This window comes from Zootoca vivipara, chromosome 2 (assembly GCF_965207765.1).
Source record: "Zootoca vivipara chromosome 2, rZooViv2.hap1.1, whole genome shotgun sequence".
In the NCBI taxonomy this organism is placed as follows: Eukaryota; Metazoa; Chordata; class Lepidosauria; order Squamata; family Lacertidae; genus Zootoca; species Zootoca vivipara.
In genome coordinates, this window is record NC_142584.1 from 30,907,288 (window position 1) to 30,926,161 (window position 18,874).

The 18,874-nt window shown below is 45.9% G+C and overlaps 1 protein-coding gene across 3 annotated transcripts in view; it reads right to left on the bottom strand.

Annotated features, from left to right (window-relative positions):
• GRIN2C (glutamate ionotropic receptor NMDA type subunit 2C) overlaps positions 1 to 18,874 on the bottom strand; it is a 93,064-nt gene that overhangs the window by 49,291 nt on the left and 24,899 nt on the right. For all 3 annotated transcript variants that reach the window (XM_088661523.1, XM_060271855.2, XM_088661522.1), the window contains 2 exons: positions 12,033 to 12,456; positions 2,342 to 2,940 (listed from right to left, as the gene is read on the bottom strand). In XM_088661523.1, the coding sequence (XP_088517649.1) occupies positions 2,342 to 2,940; positions 12,033 to 12,449 (1,016 nt within the window). In that variant the 5' untranslated portion in view covers positions 12,450 to 12,456. The remainder of the gene's footprint in view (positions 1 to 2,341; positions 2,941 to 12,032; positions 12,457 to 18,874) is intronic.

An 18,874-nucleotide genomic window follows, 5' to 3' on the forward strand; every position in this document is an offset into this window, starting at 1 on the left:
ATTTAGTAGGAAAGCTTTCTCGCAAGTGGTCTAATGGGGAGAGCACACGGCAGCAATAAAAAGGCTAGCGCACTTGCAAAGCTGACCAGGGTCTGGTATGGTTTCATGTCGTGTGTTCAGATTCCTACACTGCAGGGGGTTGGGCTAGATGACCCCCAGGACCCCTTCCAACTCTACAATTTTGCGAGTCCATGATTTAATGAGAGTAGTGTTTATTCATCAGTCACAAGTATACGTTTCCCCATAAGTTCAGGTCAGCACATACCATTTCCCCACAGCCACCCTCACAATAGCCATATGAGGTAGGCGGTGACACTGAAATGGAGTGTGTGGTCAAAAGACATCCAATATTTAACCATCATGGCCAAGCAGGGATTTGAACCCATCACTACACAGACTCATCTCTCTTTTATCTACCACGGCTGCTGTTTCACCTGCGCGGATCCTGCTAGCCCATGGGGACTAGCAGCCTGCAGTACAGAGAGTGGCACAAGACATACTTGGGTGGAGCCTTTTTTTCTTATGTATATGTTGTTAGTGCCTAGTTAGTGCCCAAGACAGACACGCATCAAAGTGAGACATCAGAAAGGTGGCATTTCAGAAATTGCCTTTAAAGTTCTGAATGGGGAGGGGATGCACTGCACCTACCTGGGAAGCAGTGAGGACCAATAGGGGCATAAGGGCAGCCCTGTTGATCAGGCCAAAGGCCCGTCTAGTTCAGTGGCCATCCAGGTGAACGTTGGAAGCCCAACGGCAGAACCTGAGCCCAAGACTGCTTTCCTCACCTGTCATTCCTAGCAACTGGTATCCCGGGGCTCATCACTGCAGGGACGGAGGAAGAGGTTGCAGTGGGGCGGTGCGCCCCGGGTCTCACCACTGAGGGGGGTGACAAAATTCCAGACAGCACTCTGACAGCGCACCCGAGCCATGCGTCTCTCCTGGGAGTGACACGGTAGTGTTGGTGCCCGCAAGGTCCGCACTGCCCCAAATTGTCCGCCCGCCGCCTCCCCCTCAGCTGTAGGGTGGCTGTGTGGGAAAAGGCAGGCAGACTGCTCAGAGGCCCCACGGAGCATCCTGCCCTGACTCGCCCCACCCCTGCGGGTGGCTGGCCCCGCCCCTGGGCGCAAGGCACACACGTTGCCCCAGGTGCCCAATCGGCTTGCTCCGCCGCTGCATCACTGCCTCTAACAGTGGAAGCAAAACATGCTATGTCTAGTGGCCTTGACAGACTAAACCTCCATGATTTTGTCCAATCCTCTTAGCCATCCAAGTTGGTGGCTATCACTGCCCCTTGTGGGAGCAAATTCCATGGCGATCTGGTGTGTGAAGCTCTTTCTTTTGTCTCCCCTGAATCTTCCAACATTCAGCTTCATTGGATGAATCCAGGTTCACCATCCTTCCCTCCTTAAAGGCTCCCGCGCTTGCCCTGCTGCCTTCTCTACTGCCTTCCAGCCGACTCCCTCATCCACATCTAATACTTCCAAGGTTATGATCTTCAGGCTGCTCCACCAGCACCAGTCCCATTTATTTGTCTATTATTTATACCCACAGAGTGACTTGAAGATTGTGCAAGTACCCATTAGTAGCACAGCCCAAGATTTACATAACTCCCAAGTTAAAGCCGTTGCTCAATTATTGAGTGTCACACTCCAGAACTGTTCATTAAAACCGGGAAATTAAAAAATGTTTCGCTCAGTTAGCTTTCTTCATACTTTAGATTGTTGCCATCCCTTGACTCACAACATTTGCGCCTTCCTCGTCTCTCTTTCTTTCTTTCTCTCTCCCTCCTTCTCTCATTCTTCACTGCTGTACCAGTGACCACACAACCCACTTGAAACTATGGTGATCAGCTCCAACGACAGAAAGAAGAATAGCAAAGAGCTTCAAAATATCAAAGGGGGTGGTATCCAACATCCTTTGTCTGCTAGTGCAATGACTCTTGGGTTAGCTTTACTGTTGTGCTACAATTCCCAGAGTTCCCTGTGAAGAGAGATTGTTAGTTATATTACTCTGAGAATTGTAGTTCTGGAGCGGGCATAGGACTCTCCTAACAACTCTCGGCACACTTAACTACAGCTCCCAGAATTACCTGGGAGGAATGTGCAATAAGAGAAGAGAATTGCATTTGTAGAAAATGGGCAATTTCTAAATGCAGAATTATGATTGCAGAAAACTGCAGAATTCTCAAGTGTATGAAAACCAAAGTCTCTCCACTTTAACTACGAAGACACAAAACCTTCCTTACAAATGGTTGCTGCAAATCAAATTCTAATTTCTGATGCACACCAGTAGCCAACAGGATTTAAATCATGTTAATTAGTAGGCTGTTGCCTGGGCTGACCTGTAGAAGGTGTTGTTTGTGGGTATACTTGAAGGTGTCTTGTTGTTGCAGTCTCTACCCACTGTGGGAAGGTAGCCATGGGTCCTAAAATAGCTCTCTGCTCCGAGGGCGATGATAGCCACACCATCCCGGACCTTTTGCCTCAGGCTCATTTTCCAGCTCTCCGTGACCACACTGATGAGGCCAATTGGGAAAGAGGCGGGTGGGACATCCATGTTCCCCACGGTCAGGCTAGGCACAATCCAGATATAGCCAGGTCCAATCAAACCAGCCTGTTCTGCCACTTGGAAGAGGTATTCCGCCTCCTCTCGCGAACAGTACACAATCATCACCTGAGCATCTATCTGACGCAGCAGCCTTTGGATCTTGGAGTTGCTCCCATCCTGGGACATCTCAAAGGTGAGGACATCTTGGATTTCCCAGCCAAAGTAGCTGGCATCTGTGAAGGACCGTATCACATCCAAGAAGACACTGTATCCAGGATATAGGCTGGTGATAATGGCAAAGGAGCTCCAGTCATATTCCTCCAGGACTTTGAAGATCACCTGTATTTGCTGTTCAATTGAGACACCCAGCTGTAGAAAGGCAGAGCCAGGCTCCTAGAAAAGGGGAAGAGAGAGGGGATGCATGAAAAGTTTTAAAAATAAAGTACTGTAAATAAATAGTCCATCATTACTGACTTCTTAGCTATTTTCACAGACCTTGAATAGCAGGCTTGATGGCCACTCTTGTTCTCAACACTCACACTTTCCCAATTTAATATGAGCTGTGAGGTGCAAAACCTTCCTTTCGCTTCCAGCTTTGCCACCTGCTTGCTGCATAAGCCTGGGTGCATCAGCAGAATTCTCTCTCTGCAGCTCAGAGCTCTCTCCATTTTAAAACAGGAAGCACACACCCCACCATTAAAATCTGCAAGCCTATTGTGGAACTAAATTAGTCAATCTTTATATAATGATATTTAAAGGCAGAAGATGTGTCATCACTTCTGGCACTTATTTCCTGCTCTGCCTCAGCTGCTCTTTGCCTGCGCCAGCTGTAACAAACGGTCTCTTTCATCGCCAGTTCCTAATGGCTATTCCTGGTCTGTTCTTGTTTCCTACACTAACATTTGATTCTCTTGCTATATGGGCAAATGCACACACCCATACAAACTCATAGAGCAATAACTTTCAAAAGACTCAGTTGCTCCATCACCTACAACACAATTTCCCGAACATCCCATTTTACAAAGCAATGGTGAATGTCGCAATCCACAACATGGTCCAGAGCAGGCATAGGCAAACCCGGCCCTCCAGGTGTTTTGAGACTACAATTCCCATCATTCCTGACCACTGGTCCTGTTAGCTAGGGGTGATGGGAGTTGTAGTCCCAAAACATCTGGAGGGTCGGGTTTGCCTATGCCTGGTCCAGCGTATCTTCATTTGGGAACTTAAGCTCATTTGAGTCAACATTTGGCATGGTCAAAATTTCTCAGTACAGAACAGTTTCCCTAGTCAAGTCAATCAGCCTAAACAGTCAGTTAATTCATTCTTGCCCTCTGTGTATGTTTCTATTTTAAAAGCCAAACCAAACCTTCAGTATTAAAACGCTTGGAGAATTGACTTTGTGGAATTCTCTGTTTCTCAGCCAGTACTTGCCTGATATTTATCTGAATATTTCATTTGTCTAATCTCCCTCTTTGGCCCAGCCTGGCCCTCTTAAGGACAAGATTAACTGAATGGTATTTATCTTTAAAACATTTACAAAATAGTTTGGAGTGGGAGGGGCGGTCTGTTTTTTGTTTTTTTGTTTTTAGAAGAAACTCACTCGGAAACTCAGCAAGATTTTTTTTGCTGCAGTTTCCAAATAATTGTTTTCTAAAGGGATGCAAAGCAGTTCCAGACAGAACCACGTAGGAAAGATTTAGTAGGCAAATTGAAAGATAGTCAACGTGGGTTGAAGAGGACTTGGCATGCCTTGGAATCTGAGGTTGCGGCAGAGGCATTGGGCTTGTCAAGGGAAAAAGCAAGGAGAAAACAAATGGGTTTCAGAGCGGTAATCCTAGGACAGCAGCAGCAGCGAAGACTGGATGAAAATGAGGAAAACATATTGCCAAGATCAAACCTAAATCAGTTAGGACCTTGAACAGAGATCTCTCCTGAAAAATGAGCACTCTAAAGAACATTAAAACCACTAGTTTGGCAGTAGGTGACATTCCGCTCCTTGCCTTTCCCTCCCCCAACTTCCACTACCTAAGGACCATCTTGCCCTGAGGGGAGGGGAGAGAGAGAAAACCAAACAACCATGATCGCTGCTCACCATTTAGCTCAGGGGTCAGCAAACGTTTTCAGCAAGAGGCTGGTCCACTGTCCCTCAGACCTTGTGGGTGGCTGGACTATTTTTGGGGGGGGGAGGGGAATGAATGAATTCCTATGCCCCACAAATAACCCAGAGATGCATTTTAAATAAAAGGACACATTCTACTCATGTAAAAACACACTGATTCCCAGACCGTCTGCGGGCCGGATTTAGAAGGTGATTTGGCCGGATCCGGCCCCTGGGCCTTAATTTGCCTACCCATGATTTAGCTCCTGGAGTTCCAGTGAATGTGGTCTTTCCATCTCTCTGATACCATCACAGGGGCTATTTTGAAGTCTATCTTGCCATGAGGGGAGGGGAGATCTAGCTTTCGAAGAAGGTTTCTTCCTTGAAGCTTTCCTGGCTTATTATAAAGGGCCAGACGGTTATTTGATCCAGAAGTGTCCATTAGCAGAATGGTGGGGTAGGGACATTGAATCATGGCTGTGATTGAAGCTAGTAAGAGTATCTGGAGTTATAGCTGGGCTAGGATGGGGCTCTTTCCATTCAGCTGCATGGGCTTTGAGGAGGGCTCATAGGGAGCATTTAAAGGGAGTCTGCCCAAGATTCAACTCCTACAACTCAGAGAGCATTTCCAAGATTAATCAGAGAAGCTCAAACATTGTACAGATCCCTTGTTCCCAAAGCTTGAGAGGCTTCCTGAGCTGTGCCCTATGCCAATGACTCAGGAACCACAGAATTCCCTGCAATCCCCCCCCCCCGGGGGAAGCAGAATTTAGGAGTTTTTGTATAGCTCAGTCTCAGCTGTGTCCAGAATTTAGAGGGAGGGGGGAATTTTTTTATTTTAGCAGATGAAATTCACTGGCTATGTTCAGACGTGATGCTAAACTATGGTTTAGCACAAGGTTTCCCAAACTTAGGTCTCAGCTGTTTTTGGACTACAACTCCCATCAACCCAGATGGCAGGACCAGTGGTCAAGGATGATGGGAATTGTAGTCCCCAAAACAGCTGGAGACCCAAGTTTGGGAAACCCTGGTTTAGCATTATGTGGGCTCATCAGCACCGCTCTCCTCCTCTGCAACAAACCACAGTTAAGATTAGCAACCATCTAAGGTTCAGCTGCAATGCTAAGCTCCAGTTTATTTAAAACAGAAGTGAACGCTTCCAAATTCCTCCTTATGGCCATGCTGGAGATGATGGCAGGGGGGAGGAAGTGCACAAGCTAGGCACTCATGCACGTAATGCTAAGCCATACATTAGCATTAAATCTAAATGCGGCTAATGAAAACTGAAGGTGCTACTTCATTACTGCAAATGTGACAGCAAAACTAGAACGCCAACAATACGACGTGAAAACGAACAAGTTTCCCCTAAGAGTACTCCAATAAATCTCAAAAATATGGATCTGATTCTGAAGCAAGCTGTTGGTAATGTTTATTTATGATAGGGACTGGGTGCCCGTGGCCCTCTGGATGATGCTGGACTCCAGTTCCCATCAGCCTCAGTCTGCACGGTCATCTGGAGGGCCATCCCTGATTTATAATGTCCCCAAGAAAGTCAACATTTCACTGTAAAACACAACCCCATAATCACGCCGTAATGTATTCAAATGCTATGCTAAAATATAAAAACGAGCCAGCATTCCTATGAGATCAGTGTTTGCATCAGTGGATTAAAACACTTGAAATGAAAATATTCTGCTTACAGAAAAACAAAATTTCAATTGTTGATCAGATTCAGTTGAGAACGGTGAAACAGCGTAACCCTCTTTTTTGCATTGCTATTAATGGAAACTATATAAATTATCACTTGGTGTTTAGCTAAAGGGTGGGGAGGAACAGTGATTAGCTTTTTGCTTTTTTTGCTGCTCTTTCTAAGAGCTTGATTGTGTCTGGGTGTCATTTTGAATGAAGTGCTCACATTATTATTTTTTATTTTATTTTATTTTAAATAAATTACATTGGGGGGAAAGGTGAGCATGCTTTCACATGCATTAAAGCATTTCTCATCCTCTCCTTCAACGTGTAAGCCTTGGGTGCTCAGAAAGGTCGCCGCGTGTGTGTAATCCATGCAGCGTTTACTTGTGACCTGCTGCTGACGCACATCATGGAAGGAGGTTGGGAAGGAGGGAGGGGATGCAATATGCTAATGCTCTAAATGAACTTCTCCTGTTGTTCTTGGCCGCGAGGAAACTCTGTGGAAACACATTAGGCAGCTCAACCAATGTTATAACCAACGTCCATTCCCTATGAGCATTAGTTTCTTCTGGGGGACCACCTCTTCTCTTCCTGCTCACTACAGGCATGACAAGGCAACCACAGCCTTTCTCTTACACTACTTTGAACAGTGATAAGCAAAGGGACTGCGTGGATTAATGTGCTGGAAAGCCTTGTGTGAACAGCTAGCAAGTTGGGAGGCACTGATGTGGGTTGCTGTCAGAAATACTGAAAATAATGGCTCTCTGTGTTTGTGTTTCAAGGCCTTCCCAATGCAGCACAATGTTCAGCACCATGGAGAGCACCTCAGTTGCTGCATTGTCAGGACTGTTGTGTTCCTGCTGCCCCCTCAGCAATGATATCCCACCATTGATAGTGGGAGGCATATTTCCTTTTGTGTGCCTATCCCCATGTACACATAACTGTGGGGTTGAGAGTGGGGAGCCTTTAGCAGCAACAGGATCATGCAGGACATGAGCATTGAGCCCTTTTGCCTCCTTTGCCTTACTTGGCTGTAGTCCACTGTTTCAGCCACACACACACACACCCATTCCACATTCCCCCCTGGAACCTGGACCAACAGAAACAAAGAAATGGAGCTGGAGCAAAGAAGGCAACCAGGAAACACAGAGGATGTGTGAAGGTTCAGCCCACTGACCCTCTCTGCGTCTGATTGAGCTCCTGCCGTGTGTGTGTGTGTGTGTGTGTGTGTGTGTGTATGTGTGTGTGCTGGTAGGGTGGAATAGAGGTGTAAAAGTACATGGGGGGGTGGCTTCCCAAAATGGCAGCCCCTGTGTTGATCTCCCTTTCCTTCCCCTTCAGCCCATGGCCATATGTGTCATGATCTCATTGCATGGTGCTATTTCCTCACTCTTTTGCAACAACAGTCAGCGAATGATGTGTCACCTGTTTCCACCACTGTATTATATGAGGAGCAGGAGACGGAACTCAACCTGGGACAGAGTTGCTGTGGGTCTTCAAATGAGAGGAATATGCACTTGTTTAACAAAATTGAACACCTGGCCAGGAAGTGGGCTTTCATTGATGCCATTGGGGGAGGCCTTTGGGGCAGAAGTTCAAACCCCCCCCCATTTAGCAAAACAAGCAGGAGGATCCCCAAATGCACCAGGGTGGGCTGACCAGAAGTTGAAGTGTAGGAATACATTCTACCATCTAAAGGAGCACCCCACCCCACCAAGAGGCCATGAAATTCAGAGACTAAAATGATCTTAAAAGGTAAAGGGGCCCCTGACCATTAGGTAGCGGTACCTATTTATCTACTTGCACTTTGACATGCTTTCGAACTGCTAGGTTGGCAGGAGCTGGGACTGAGTAATGGGAGCTCACCCCATCGTGGGGATTCGAACCGCCAGCCTTCTGGTTGGCAAGCCCTAGGCTCTGTGATTTAACCCACAATGCCACCTGCGTCCCTTTAAAATGATCTTAGTGCACCATAGACTGGCCCCTTCCTCTGATGTTCACTTCCATGTGGTAAGATGCTCCTCTGGAAATGAAGGTGATAGCTATCACCCCACTGTCACGGACTCATGCTTGAGTGGGTTTGTGGTGGCAAGATCCATCAGGGCTCTCCATATGCCACTGTTACATCATGTAACAGATAGGCTGCTTTGGATGGGATTGCTTTCTTGCAGCCACCACAGGGATCAGCTTCCGCATGATGAGACATCGCCCTACTAGCTCTTCTAGAAAGCATGGCTTTAATTTGGTGAGACACAGCAGCAATTTCCTGTCAATAACCCAGAGGCCCTTTTTGACTGGAGAGCAAGAACTTGTTAGTGGCCAGCGATGGACATTTCCATGAATTGCTTTATGGAGCACATGCTGCCAGGGGAATGAGCACTAATGGAGCATGGTGAAGGTGAGGAGGCTGATCCAAGGTGGTCCTTATTGTTCCTAATCATGTCCTAAAGCCTTCCCCCACCCCTCAAGGTAAGTATCACACATGATATTGGTCTTATGTAAGTTGTGCTGCCATTGAACGAGGCTCAGAGAAATTTCCCCGTGAACAGGTGACAGTAACCGTCGCTGACATCCTGTGACAGGCAAGCAAGCCAAAAATAATTACACAGCGCACAGCCCACCTGTAAGGAATCAGAGTGCCCTACAGCAACCACTGTGCTGAACCTACACGTGCCCTGAGCTGGTGATTTAAAAGGTAAGTGTAGCCTGGCTGGGGTGAATCATGGGACTGGATTCCACCCTCGTCCATCTGAGCTACATCCCAATGGCTCTGGGATGGATGCAGAACAGGTGACATTTTGCCTTCCTTTCCACTAGCCTCTCCTCAACATTAGCATTCTCTGCGCAATAACGTGTTGGGACTTGCTTGCAACAATTGGTCCAGAAATCAATAAACGGACATCGCATATTGACAAAGTCGTTGGGCACTCAGCTTCCTCCCCTCATTATAAAGCGAGACAGTCCATTTTTCCCTATTTCAGCAGTACAGAAGGTTTTCAGTAGGCACTCCATAATCAAAGGAAGTTTATCTGATTTCCATTTCCTGACCAAGACAGTTTTAGCAGCAGCTAACAAATAAATGGTTGTTTGGATCATTGGTCTAAAACAATGGCAACAACAGTTCTTGTGATTACTAAAATCATTCAGGGCCAGGAGAATATAACACAGATAATCAGGACCCTGGACCTTGTCCCTCCAGAAGCTGGTAACTAATTAGCTTATAGCCCATGGGTAGGCAAACTAAGGCCCGGGAGCTGGATCCGGCAATCGCCTTCTAAATCCAGCCCGCGGACAGTCCTGGAATCAGCATGTTTTTACATGAGTAGAATGTGTGCTTTTATTTAAAATGCATCTCTGGGTTATTTGTGGGGCATAGGAATTTGTTCATTCCCCCCCCCCAAAAAAAAAAATAGTCCGGCCACCCACAAGGTCTGAGGGACAGTGGACCGGCCCCCTGCTGAAAAAGTTTGCTGACCCCTGTTATAGCCTGTGGCCATAAAAACAGTAGCAACAGGCTTAGGGGAATGGAACTGTAAAGATGGCTACAGCCTGGCTTTGCTTGTATGGTCTATGTGGTGTTTCAGCATTTAGTGGGGATATTTGGCAACATACTGAGAATTCATAGTCACAGTGCAAGTGGATGAGAGTAACCTGTTTAGAACACAAATTCTTCTTCTATTATATAGTGGTACCTCGACTAACAAATGACTTGACTTGCGAATGTTTCGAGTTACGAACAGAGTTCCGTCCACCATTTTGGATGTGGTTTAGATAGGATTTTTTCGACTTACGATTTTTTTTAAAAAAAATTCCCCATTGGCTTCGACTTACAAATTTTTCGACTTACAAAGGTCCGTTCGGAACGGATTAAATTTGTAAGTCGAGGTACCACTGTATAACTTCCCCAAATGTCTAGCCTTAGACTTTTCCTAGAGAGAGAGAGAGATGGACCATACAGCCATACAGAATGGGTGGTATCCAGACCAGTGCTGTCAACTTTCCCCTTTTTTGCGGGAAATTCCCTTATTCAGTGCCCTTACTTTCATATCCGGGAGTTGACAGCCCCATAGGATTCCTTATCTTCAAATCCAGGGGTTGACAGCTATTCCAGACAAGTAGCACTGCCAGTGCAAGGCCTTCTGGCTGCACAGAAGAATGTCCCCTCCCTCTCATATCCCTGCAAATCCCACTAAATCTGTTTTGGGGGTTCCCCCAATCCTTTGGAGCAGGTTCTGGAAGGGTGGGGGGGCAAGCAGAGAGGGACAGGAAGCTACATTGTGCTTCTTTGCTCTAGTGGTTTCATCTGAGATACGGTATTCCCTACAAGGTATTTTCTGCAAATGCTACCACACCACAGGTAAGCTGAAGTCCAGGCAGTCATGAAGAATTCACTGTATAATTAACTAAACAATACAATGGTCTACATGGCTACTCAAAGTAGGTCTCTTTGTGTTTCATGGGGTTTGCACCCAGGTAAGTGGGTGCAGGATTATAGCCTTGACTGTCTTGTGAGGAAGAAGCAAAAAGGTTGGTGGCGATGGGGCCAGTATCAAGGCAAAACAAACAGATATTAAAGGCAGCCCGTGTTTATAAGAGAGCAGTATAAAATCAACAATGATTTTAACATATGTTACTAATAAAATGCTCACTGGAAGGACAGATCGTGAAGCTGAGGCTCCAATACTTTGGCCACCTCATGAGAAGAGAAGAATCCTTGGAAAAGACCTTGATGTTGGGAAAGATGGAGGGCACTAGGAGAAGGGGACGACAGAGGACGAGATGGTTGGACAGTGTTCTCGAAGCTACGAACATGAGTTTGACCAAACTGCGGGAGGCAGTGGAAGACAGGAGTGCCTGGCGTGCTATGGTCCATGGGGTCACAAAGAGTCGGACACGACTAAACGACTAAACAACAACAACAACTAATAAAATAGAAATTATTCTGCAACATTTAAAAATCCCAGCAGATCTTACTGGTTTTGCAGTTGGGGCAGAACACTATAAAGTAGGAGCCAGTATTGTTGCTGTTTTAAACTGAGCAGTTAGGGAAAACACTGAGTCCTTGGTATTTTACCTATAAAACTAAAATAGTTAAGTAATATACATATTAAAGTACAACCCTCTTCTTTTCACAGCACCTCACCCACTCCCCTGTGGCTACAGGCCTAAGGCAACTCCTTCTGGGGTGCAACTAAACATAGGGATTATGCATCAGTGAAAAAAAAGCAATAACCAGGCTAGACTAAGATTAGTTGAAACTTTGGAACTGTACTAAAATGCAGGGGTGGAGTACCCAGGGGAAAAACACAAAACTGTATAGTGCAATGACACATCATTATGGTTAAAGGAAGCAAACTTAGTGCTTAGGATACTAGCACTAAGTTCCCTTTTGCACCCAACTTTATTCCTCCTCCTATATCTTCGCAATAGCCAAGCGAAGTAGATTAGGTTGAGAGTTGTTGCCTGCCTCAAGTTAGGAAACGAGCAAAAAGCAATGAGAAGCGAGTTCAAAATATTAACTGCACATGCTCAAGAGTACTTTCTTTTTGTTTACTGCGACTGTCATGGGCAGTTACATATTTTGCTGATAGGAGTCAGGTTCTTACTGGTGTTGCACTGCTATAACCCGACACATTTATGAATGGCGCACTGCATTCATCCCCTGTCTCCCAAAATAACGAAAAGGTTTTTTCACCTTGGGTGTCAGGACCACGGCAGATCCTCCACTGATGCTAATGATGGGTACGTTGGTCTGGGACGAGATGAAGTCCAGAATCTGCGCCACAGCTTCTGTGCCGATGTTGTCCTCAAAGACGATCCCGTGAATTTTCGTGCTGGACAGCATGTTGCAGATTTGGGTCAAGAGAGTCCTGGGGTTGGTGTCGTTCACTACTACGGTGACCGGGTGGATCTCCAGAGGCATATCCAGGAAGCTTTGGTGCGTCAGCCGGCTGCGGATGTGGACAGGGTAGGAAGAGCCCCCGAAAACCACTGCCACCGTTACCACTGGTTCCCTGGAGCTTGGCAACGACTCATCCATTAGGACAGCTGAACAGCCCAGCACCATGGACAGCACCAGGGTGTTTGTCAGAGCTCTGCCCATGTCCACCATGGATTGCCTGCAACCCAAGACAAAAGAAACATCGGTCGGAAAAGGACTTCAGAAGGAGAGCTGGAGGGAGGCATTAAAAGATGCTGTTTTGCCAGCAGACCTAAAGTCAATAGCACACAATAGTTTAGCCACCAACGTGGGCCAGCCACTGAATGTACGGGAGACAAGGGAGCCAATCCCAGCCTTCCAACAAGCTTGTCTGCACGATATGCCACTTTTGAACACCTGCTTGCTGTGTGCATGCTTTGCATTTTTAGTCGCACATTTTTTTAAAAAAAAACTTAGGGGAAGAAGACCCGTGCAAAGTGACCCCAGAGCGATAAAGCGACGGGTGGATTTATTGCACAAAGCAGTCGCGACACTATTCCCCCCCTTACTTTAGGCATTGATCAGCACATTTGACACCATGCTTCTTCCCTCCGAATCCAACTGCACCTGCTTCACCCATCCCCTCTGTCAGATCAGCTCTCCAGCTAACCTCCACTCCACTCCTGCCCCTAGCTTTCACTCTCCCCCTCCTTCCCCAGTTCCCACCACCCAGCCTTGCAGTCAATCCCTTCTCACAAACCTTTGCCCTTTCTGAACCTATAGCCACCTTTTCTTTTGCCACTAAACTCCCCTCCAATCACAGCCCTGTTCTTCCCAAACATCTGCACTCAGGTAAGTTTCCTTCCGTCATCCTGAACCCGACCCAGGGGTGGGCTGAGGAACCTGTGGCCCTCCAGAAGTTAGCAAGACTACAAATCCCATTATCCCTGGCCACGCTGTCTGGGGCTGATGGGAGATGGGACTCCTGCAGCCTCTGCCAAGCCACAAATTTCCCCATCCCTGCTTTAATCCCAGCCACTTCTACACTTTCCTCAACCCAAATTTCCCTCTGCTGCCACCCAGTGGCCATTTCCCAATGCTTCCTCGTTCTATCTTTTTCCTATCTGGTCTCTTTGATTTCTTAGCGTCATTCAATCTCTGCTCGTGTATTATATATTTCCTTTTTTAAAAACATTCGCTGCAGTGATCTCCATTTTTATTCTTCTTTGGTATATTTTATAGGGCACATAGGCTTGGTAGGCAAAACATCCCAGGTTCAATCCCTGTCATCTCCAGGTGAAGCTGCCTGAAACCCTAGACAGCTGCTGCCAGCCAGTGCAGTCAGTACTGACCAATGGTCTGGGCTCACTATAAGGCAGCTCCCTATGTTCCTATTTTGGTTAGAATAATGACTCTTCTAACACACAGGGTAGACAGAGGCAAAAAGAAGAAGCAGCAGCAGCAAAAAACTCCAATGCAAAAGGCTCGAGGCTAAATTGCCTGGTGCTTTGTATAGCTGACAATCAAATATTTAAGAGGGAAGACTCTCCCATTCCATCAGTCATCTGCACTGTAAATCATCACTGTAAATTCAACACTCATTGGCATCCCTGCCAGCCACACAATGTTCTGGATCTCTCTCCTCCTTCTGCTGCATGAATTGGAAGATCAGCACATCTTACCCTAACAGTGGATAGTCTCAAAGCAAATGCAACTCGCTATGCAGCATCATAAGGTAGATCTTTGTTAGCAGAAGTGGAAGAAAACTGCCCTTCTTCAAGCCAAGTCTGTGCTTCATCGAGGGCAATTCACAAATCTGCTTTGGGTAAGGGGCTGCTCTGCCTCGGACCATTTCGGATTTGACCTGCTTTGCTTCAGATCCACAGTGAAGAGTGGCTTTGGTTTTCCAAAGCTTCAGGTGTCTCTTCATTGATTATAATGAAGAAATCAAGAAATGGCTAAAAAAAATGTTGTTTTTAACCTTTTTGCCAGAATTGGATGAAACTTACAGGTAGTGTAGCTGCTTCTGAAGGGGTGAAAACCCGACAAATTTCAAATTGTTGTTCTCCAAAGATTCACAGACTTCCCAGTATTTAATTCCCTGACTTCAGCCAAATGCAACTAGGGTCCGAATGGGATGGAAAGTAGAGGGTGAAAGGAAGTGATTTGCCTAATTACTAGCACTCAGGCATAAACAACCAACTGCAAGTGTCGAGAGGATTTAGGATGCAAGAATAGGATTGATTTCAAGAAAGCTTTGGTCTGGACTGGAATAAGATCGCACAAGTAAAACATACCACCGCCAACTCCAACTGTTTCAACTTTGCGGCTCCTAGAAGCGTAATCATCCCCTCCAATTGCAGCTGGAGAACCCTGGTAAAGCCAAGCCCTAGTTGGAAGCTATAGCTGTCAATCACAAAATGACACTGACTCACTCACACAAAACCCACTTTCCTTCCTGCCTCCCTAGCATTCTCTTTTTAATGGGGAGCTTGTGGGAGGTTCAGAAAGATATCCCATTGACCAGAAAAGTGTCCAAGCACCCTAAGTGGGTGGGTCTGAAGCTTGGAGAGCAGATCACTTCACTTTGAACGACTCCAAATTATAAGGCCTACTTTGCTTTGGAGGAGGTCTGAATACTTGCAAAGCGGCCCACTTCAGGTTGATATTTGGGCTTCATCCAAAGCAGATATATGACCCACATACTATTTATCCATTTACCCCTTCCAGTCCTCCAGGATGCACCTGGATTTTGAGACAAAGAGGGTGGAACAGTTATGAACTGATCTTTCGATGAGTGGAGAGGGAGCCATAACACAACACACAAGCTTCAGCTGATCAGCACACATCTCTCTGCGAGTGTGCCCTGGGCATGAGAGTGTGTGGCCGGCCACACACACTTTTGTCCCCTAGCAAGTGTCCCTTGGAGGGTTAGCCAAAAGTGAATGTGGCTCTCAGGATAAAACAAAAACAAAAAACCCACACACATTAGCCACTCCCTGATACAGAAAATACCACCTCGGTGCAGCAAGCAGTACGAACTTTTTGCTCTGCCAATACATAGGTTTTTCCTCCACCCCCTCTGAGTTTCCCTTCTTTTGATTCTCAGTCTAAGAAATTGCTCTCTCGCTCCCCCCCCCCTTGAGCCTATAAAGTGTAATTCAGTGAAATTCTATGGCACACCGAACTTCCCAGGCGAAAGAAAATTACAGGTGCAGAAATGAAAAGTGTTGAGATGGATGTTGGTGCTAATAAAGAACGACTGGGAACAATATGGAGAAGTTAGGCAAAAGGCTTCTCTCGGCTGGGGCAGCTCTCCCTCAAAGCAAAAGGGAGGAAAGGAAAGGGCTACCCATAACATTTTGCTACCTGAGGTAAAAAACAAAAGGCACCCCCCTCCCTTCACATACAGAAGTCATCCACACTGGCAGTAGAGTCTGACTTCAACACTAGTGATGACATTGTGTTTTCCACAGTATCTGAGGCACAGGGCCAGATTAAGGCCTTCAGAGGCCCTAATCCCTGAAGAGTATAGTGCCTCCCATGTAATTCAAAATAAAAACAGTACTAAAACATAAAATAAAATTTTCTTCTTTGAAATGACACTAAACTTACACTGCTGAGGCAGCAGGCTAGTTTGGAGGCCATGTAGCGTAAATATCAAGTGATGCAACTTTTTTTACCTCATATTATCCAAATTTCTTAAAATTTTGTACACTTGCAGAATGGTCATAACTAAAACTAACATTTTAATCTTTTCCCCATCCCGTTTGTGAGTTATGAGGGTCTGATTTTTTTTATTTTTAAAAAATGACCATTTTGGCCTTGCCAGACTACACAAAAACCTTAAAAGCTCCGCCCAAAATGGAGATTTGTCAAAACGAAAAACACCAATCTCTCCAAAAATTCCATGGGCTTTAATATGATATGTCACATGAAGGACTTACTTTAAATTTTAAGTTACAAAATTTAACATTTAAAAAACTGATTGATAAAATTAAAATGATTCCGGCAAGGCAAAAGAGGTAAAAAAATTGGATCACTTGATATGGAAAGACCCATCACTGTGGAGAAAAATTTTGGAGGCCTGGAAGGAGCAGCCAAGGGGATGTCATGGCTCCCATCCTTCTGCACCTGCTGTCCGAGGCAGTTGCCTCACTTTGCCCAATGGTAGGGCTGGGTTGGCAAATACCAGTCACATACCAGTAAATTCAGATTGCACAATTAGTTGATTGGGAGGTCTTTCACATCTATTTTCCCCCATCTACTTTTGCGATATGTAAAGTGAGGGGGAAATGCACCGAAAAGTGGGGGATCCACACTTCCTTTGATGCAATGCTACCTAAACACCCCGCAAACAAATCAGAACAAATGCTAATTATATAATGGCTACCACTGTCTAATCTCCCTAAAAACAAATCAGGATGAATGCTTGACAGGCAGGTCACCTGGAAATGGCCAGAGAAAAAGTGGGCCCCACTAGAGTTCTAAAACTGGGTTATAAAGTGCCCCTGCAAATTAAACATTCTCCATGTTTTTCCCCCTCCAGCCACAAAGGAAATCTGCTCCACGACTCCCCAATTATTTTGCCTCTGTTTCCTAAGCAGTTAATAAAAACCCTCTTCTCCTTTCCTTCCACATTGCCCTTGGTTCCATAGCAGTTCAGTCTCCGAGTGTCCCTGAACAATTTTTTATTCTTTTAAATGATGTTGGGGAGCAATATTGTCACTCCCCCTGCTGCCCATCCTCCTGGTCTTATGACTCCTGCTGTCCCTGTGGCTGTGAGCTGCCGAAACACAGCCTGTCTTCACCATTTCATTTCTTCTTCTTCTTTTAAAAAAATTATTTCACAGCCTGACAGGCACCTTCAGTTCCATCAACTCAAAGATTAAGTACCAGCGGTAATAATAAAAAATTTAAAACACTTCAAGGGAAAGAAATTAGCTCTAACTACTTCTTTGGATGAGGCAGCAGTTAAAGCAGCAGGTCTTGGGAAGAAATGATACAGGGCAAAAGACAAACAGGTTTGGGAGCGGTCCCTGAAGCTAGCCTTGTCCCCCACCCCAATCCTAAGCACAATCACACACAGAATCCATTGACTTCACTTAAAGCAGGGCTACTCATTTGGATGGCTGCGTGAAACACCTGCCCTTTTGCTAGTGTTTTCCCTTGCAAATGCATAAAGCGTGGAAATAAAAGATTCACGCATATGCATCCTTTAAAAGCACCTTTACGAGTGTCTGGGAAACTTGATTGGCATACCGATGCTTCAACAGGCATGCATATCCATTTCACACTGCCACACGTTTGCGCCATAAAACGTCAATGTTTCTTGCAATATTTGCTGCCCATTGGTCTGCACAGGATAGCGAAGAACCCATGGCCCTCCAGATATGGCTGGACTCTCATCACCCCTGGCAGTTGTGTCATGCTGCCTGGGGCCGATGTGAGTTGGAGGCCAACAACATCTGCAGAGCCACAGGTTCCCCATCTCTACTTCCAGCAAATGGGGACAGGGTCCCTGTCGCAGCCAGCAGCTTGAAGAGCCCTCTCTGCTCAACTTTCTCAGCTGGCTCAAAAAGGTCCCTTCAGTTCCCTCTTCCAAAATGGCTTTGAGAGGCATAGAAATGGCCAAACCAAATCAAACCGCTCTAGCTTGGCATCCCAGCTCCAATTCAACTGCTTCAACAGACCGCAGAAACCCAAGACAAGCACTTATGAAACCTAGCTGTGAGCCTTGCACTTTCCGTAAACTGTGTGAGTTACTAAACCATTTAATAAGACTGAGCTTTGTGCAGCAGAAGGTTGGGAACCAAGAGTGGGTTGCAGCCTGAACTAAGGGAAGTCCAAACAGTGGCACTAACACCATACACATTTTTGGTAAAATAAATTAATAAGCAAGAAAGCCAGCAGGTTCCCAAATGCTGGTTAAGCTAAAGGTGGACCCCAGGTCTGCAAAGGTTGAACTCTACTGCCTCATCCAATTGCCACATTGTCTATTTGCCAAAGTGGCCTCTTTGCAAACTCATTTGAGAGGACCTACTTCTAAGCACATATGCAAAGGATCAAGGCCATACTACCTAAGCTACAAGGACTGAGAGGAATTCTGCTGGCTTCTTTCCCACAGAGGGATTTTACCAGAATGTGCTACATTACCTTGGGAGAGGGGTCCTTAGGATGAAAGCCTGTGTGTAGCTCAGACAGGTCTCCTCAACATACGGCCCACAGAATGGGGAAGCTTGAAAAACTTCTTTTTAAGCTCCCTGCTCTTCACACAAGATCCAACAGGTGAGGCCTCAACTCCCTCATTTGACTGTTCTCAGCTTCTGCCATCGTGATTTAACTCAGCTGTGAGAAAAACTGGGTGGTTTTCAACTAGGTTTTACTCCTAATGGACCCAAAGTAGCCATGTTTATTCATTTTAATGGATCTGTTCTAAAAAAAAAAATCAAAATTAGCTGAATACTGCCCTCACACATATTACAACCATTTCATTCTTGGCTATTTAGGTTTTATTCATTATATTTACACAGTCAATCCTCGGTTTACGACTACCTCGGGGAGTGACCACTTCGGCGAGCAACTGCCACAGACCCAGAAGTGTTTACATCCGGGTT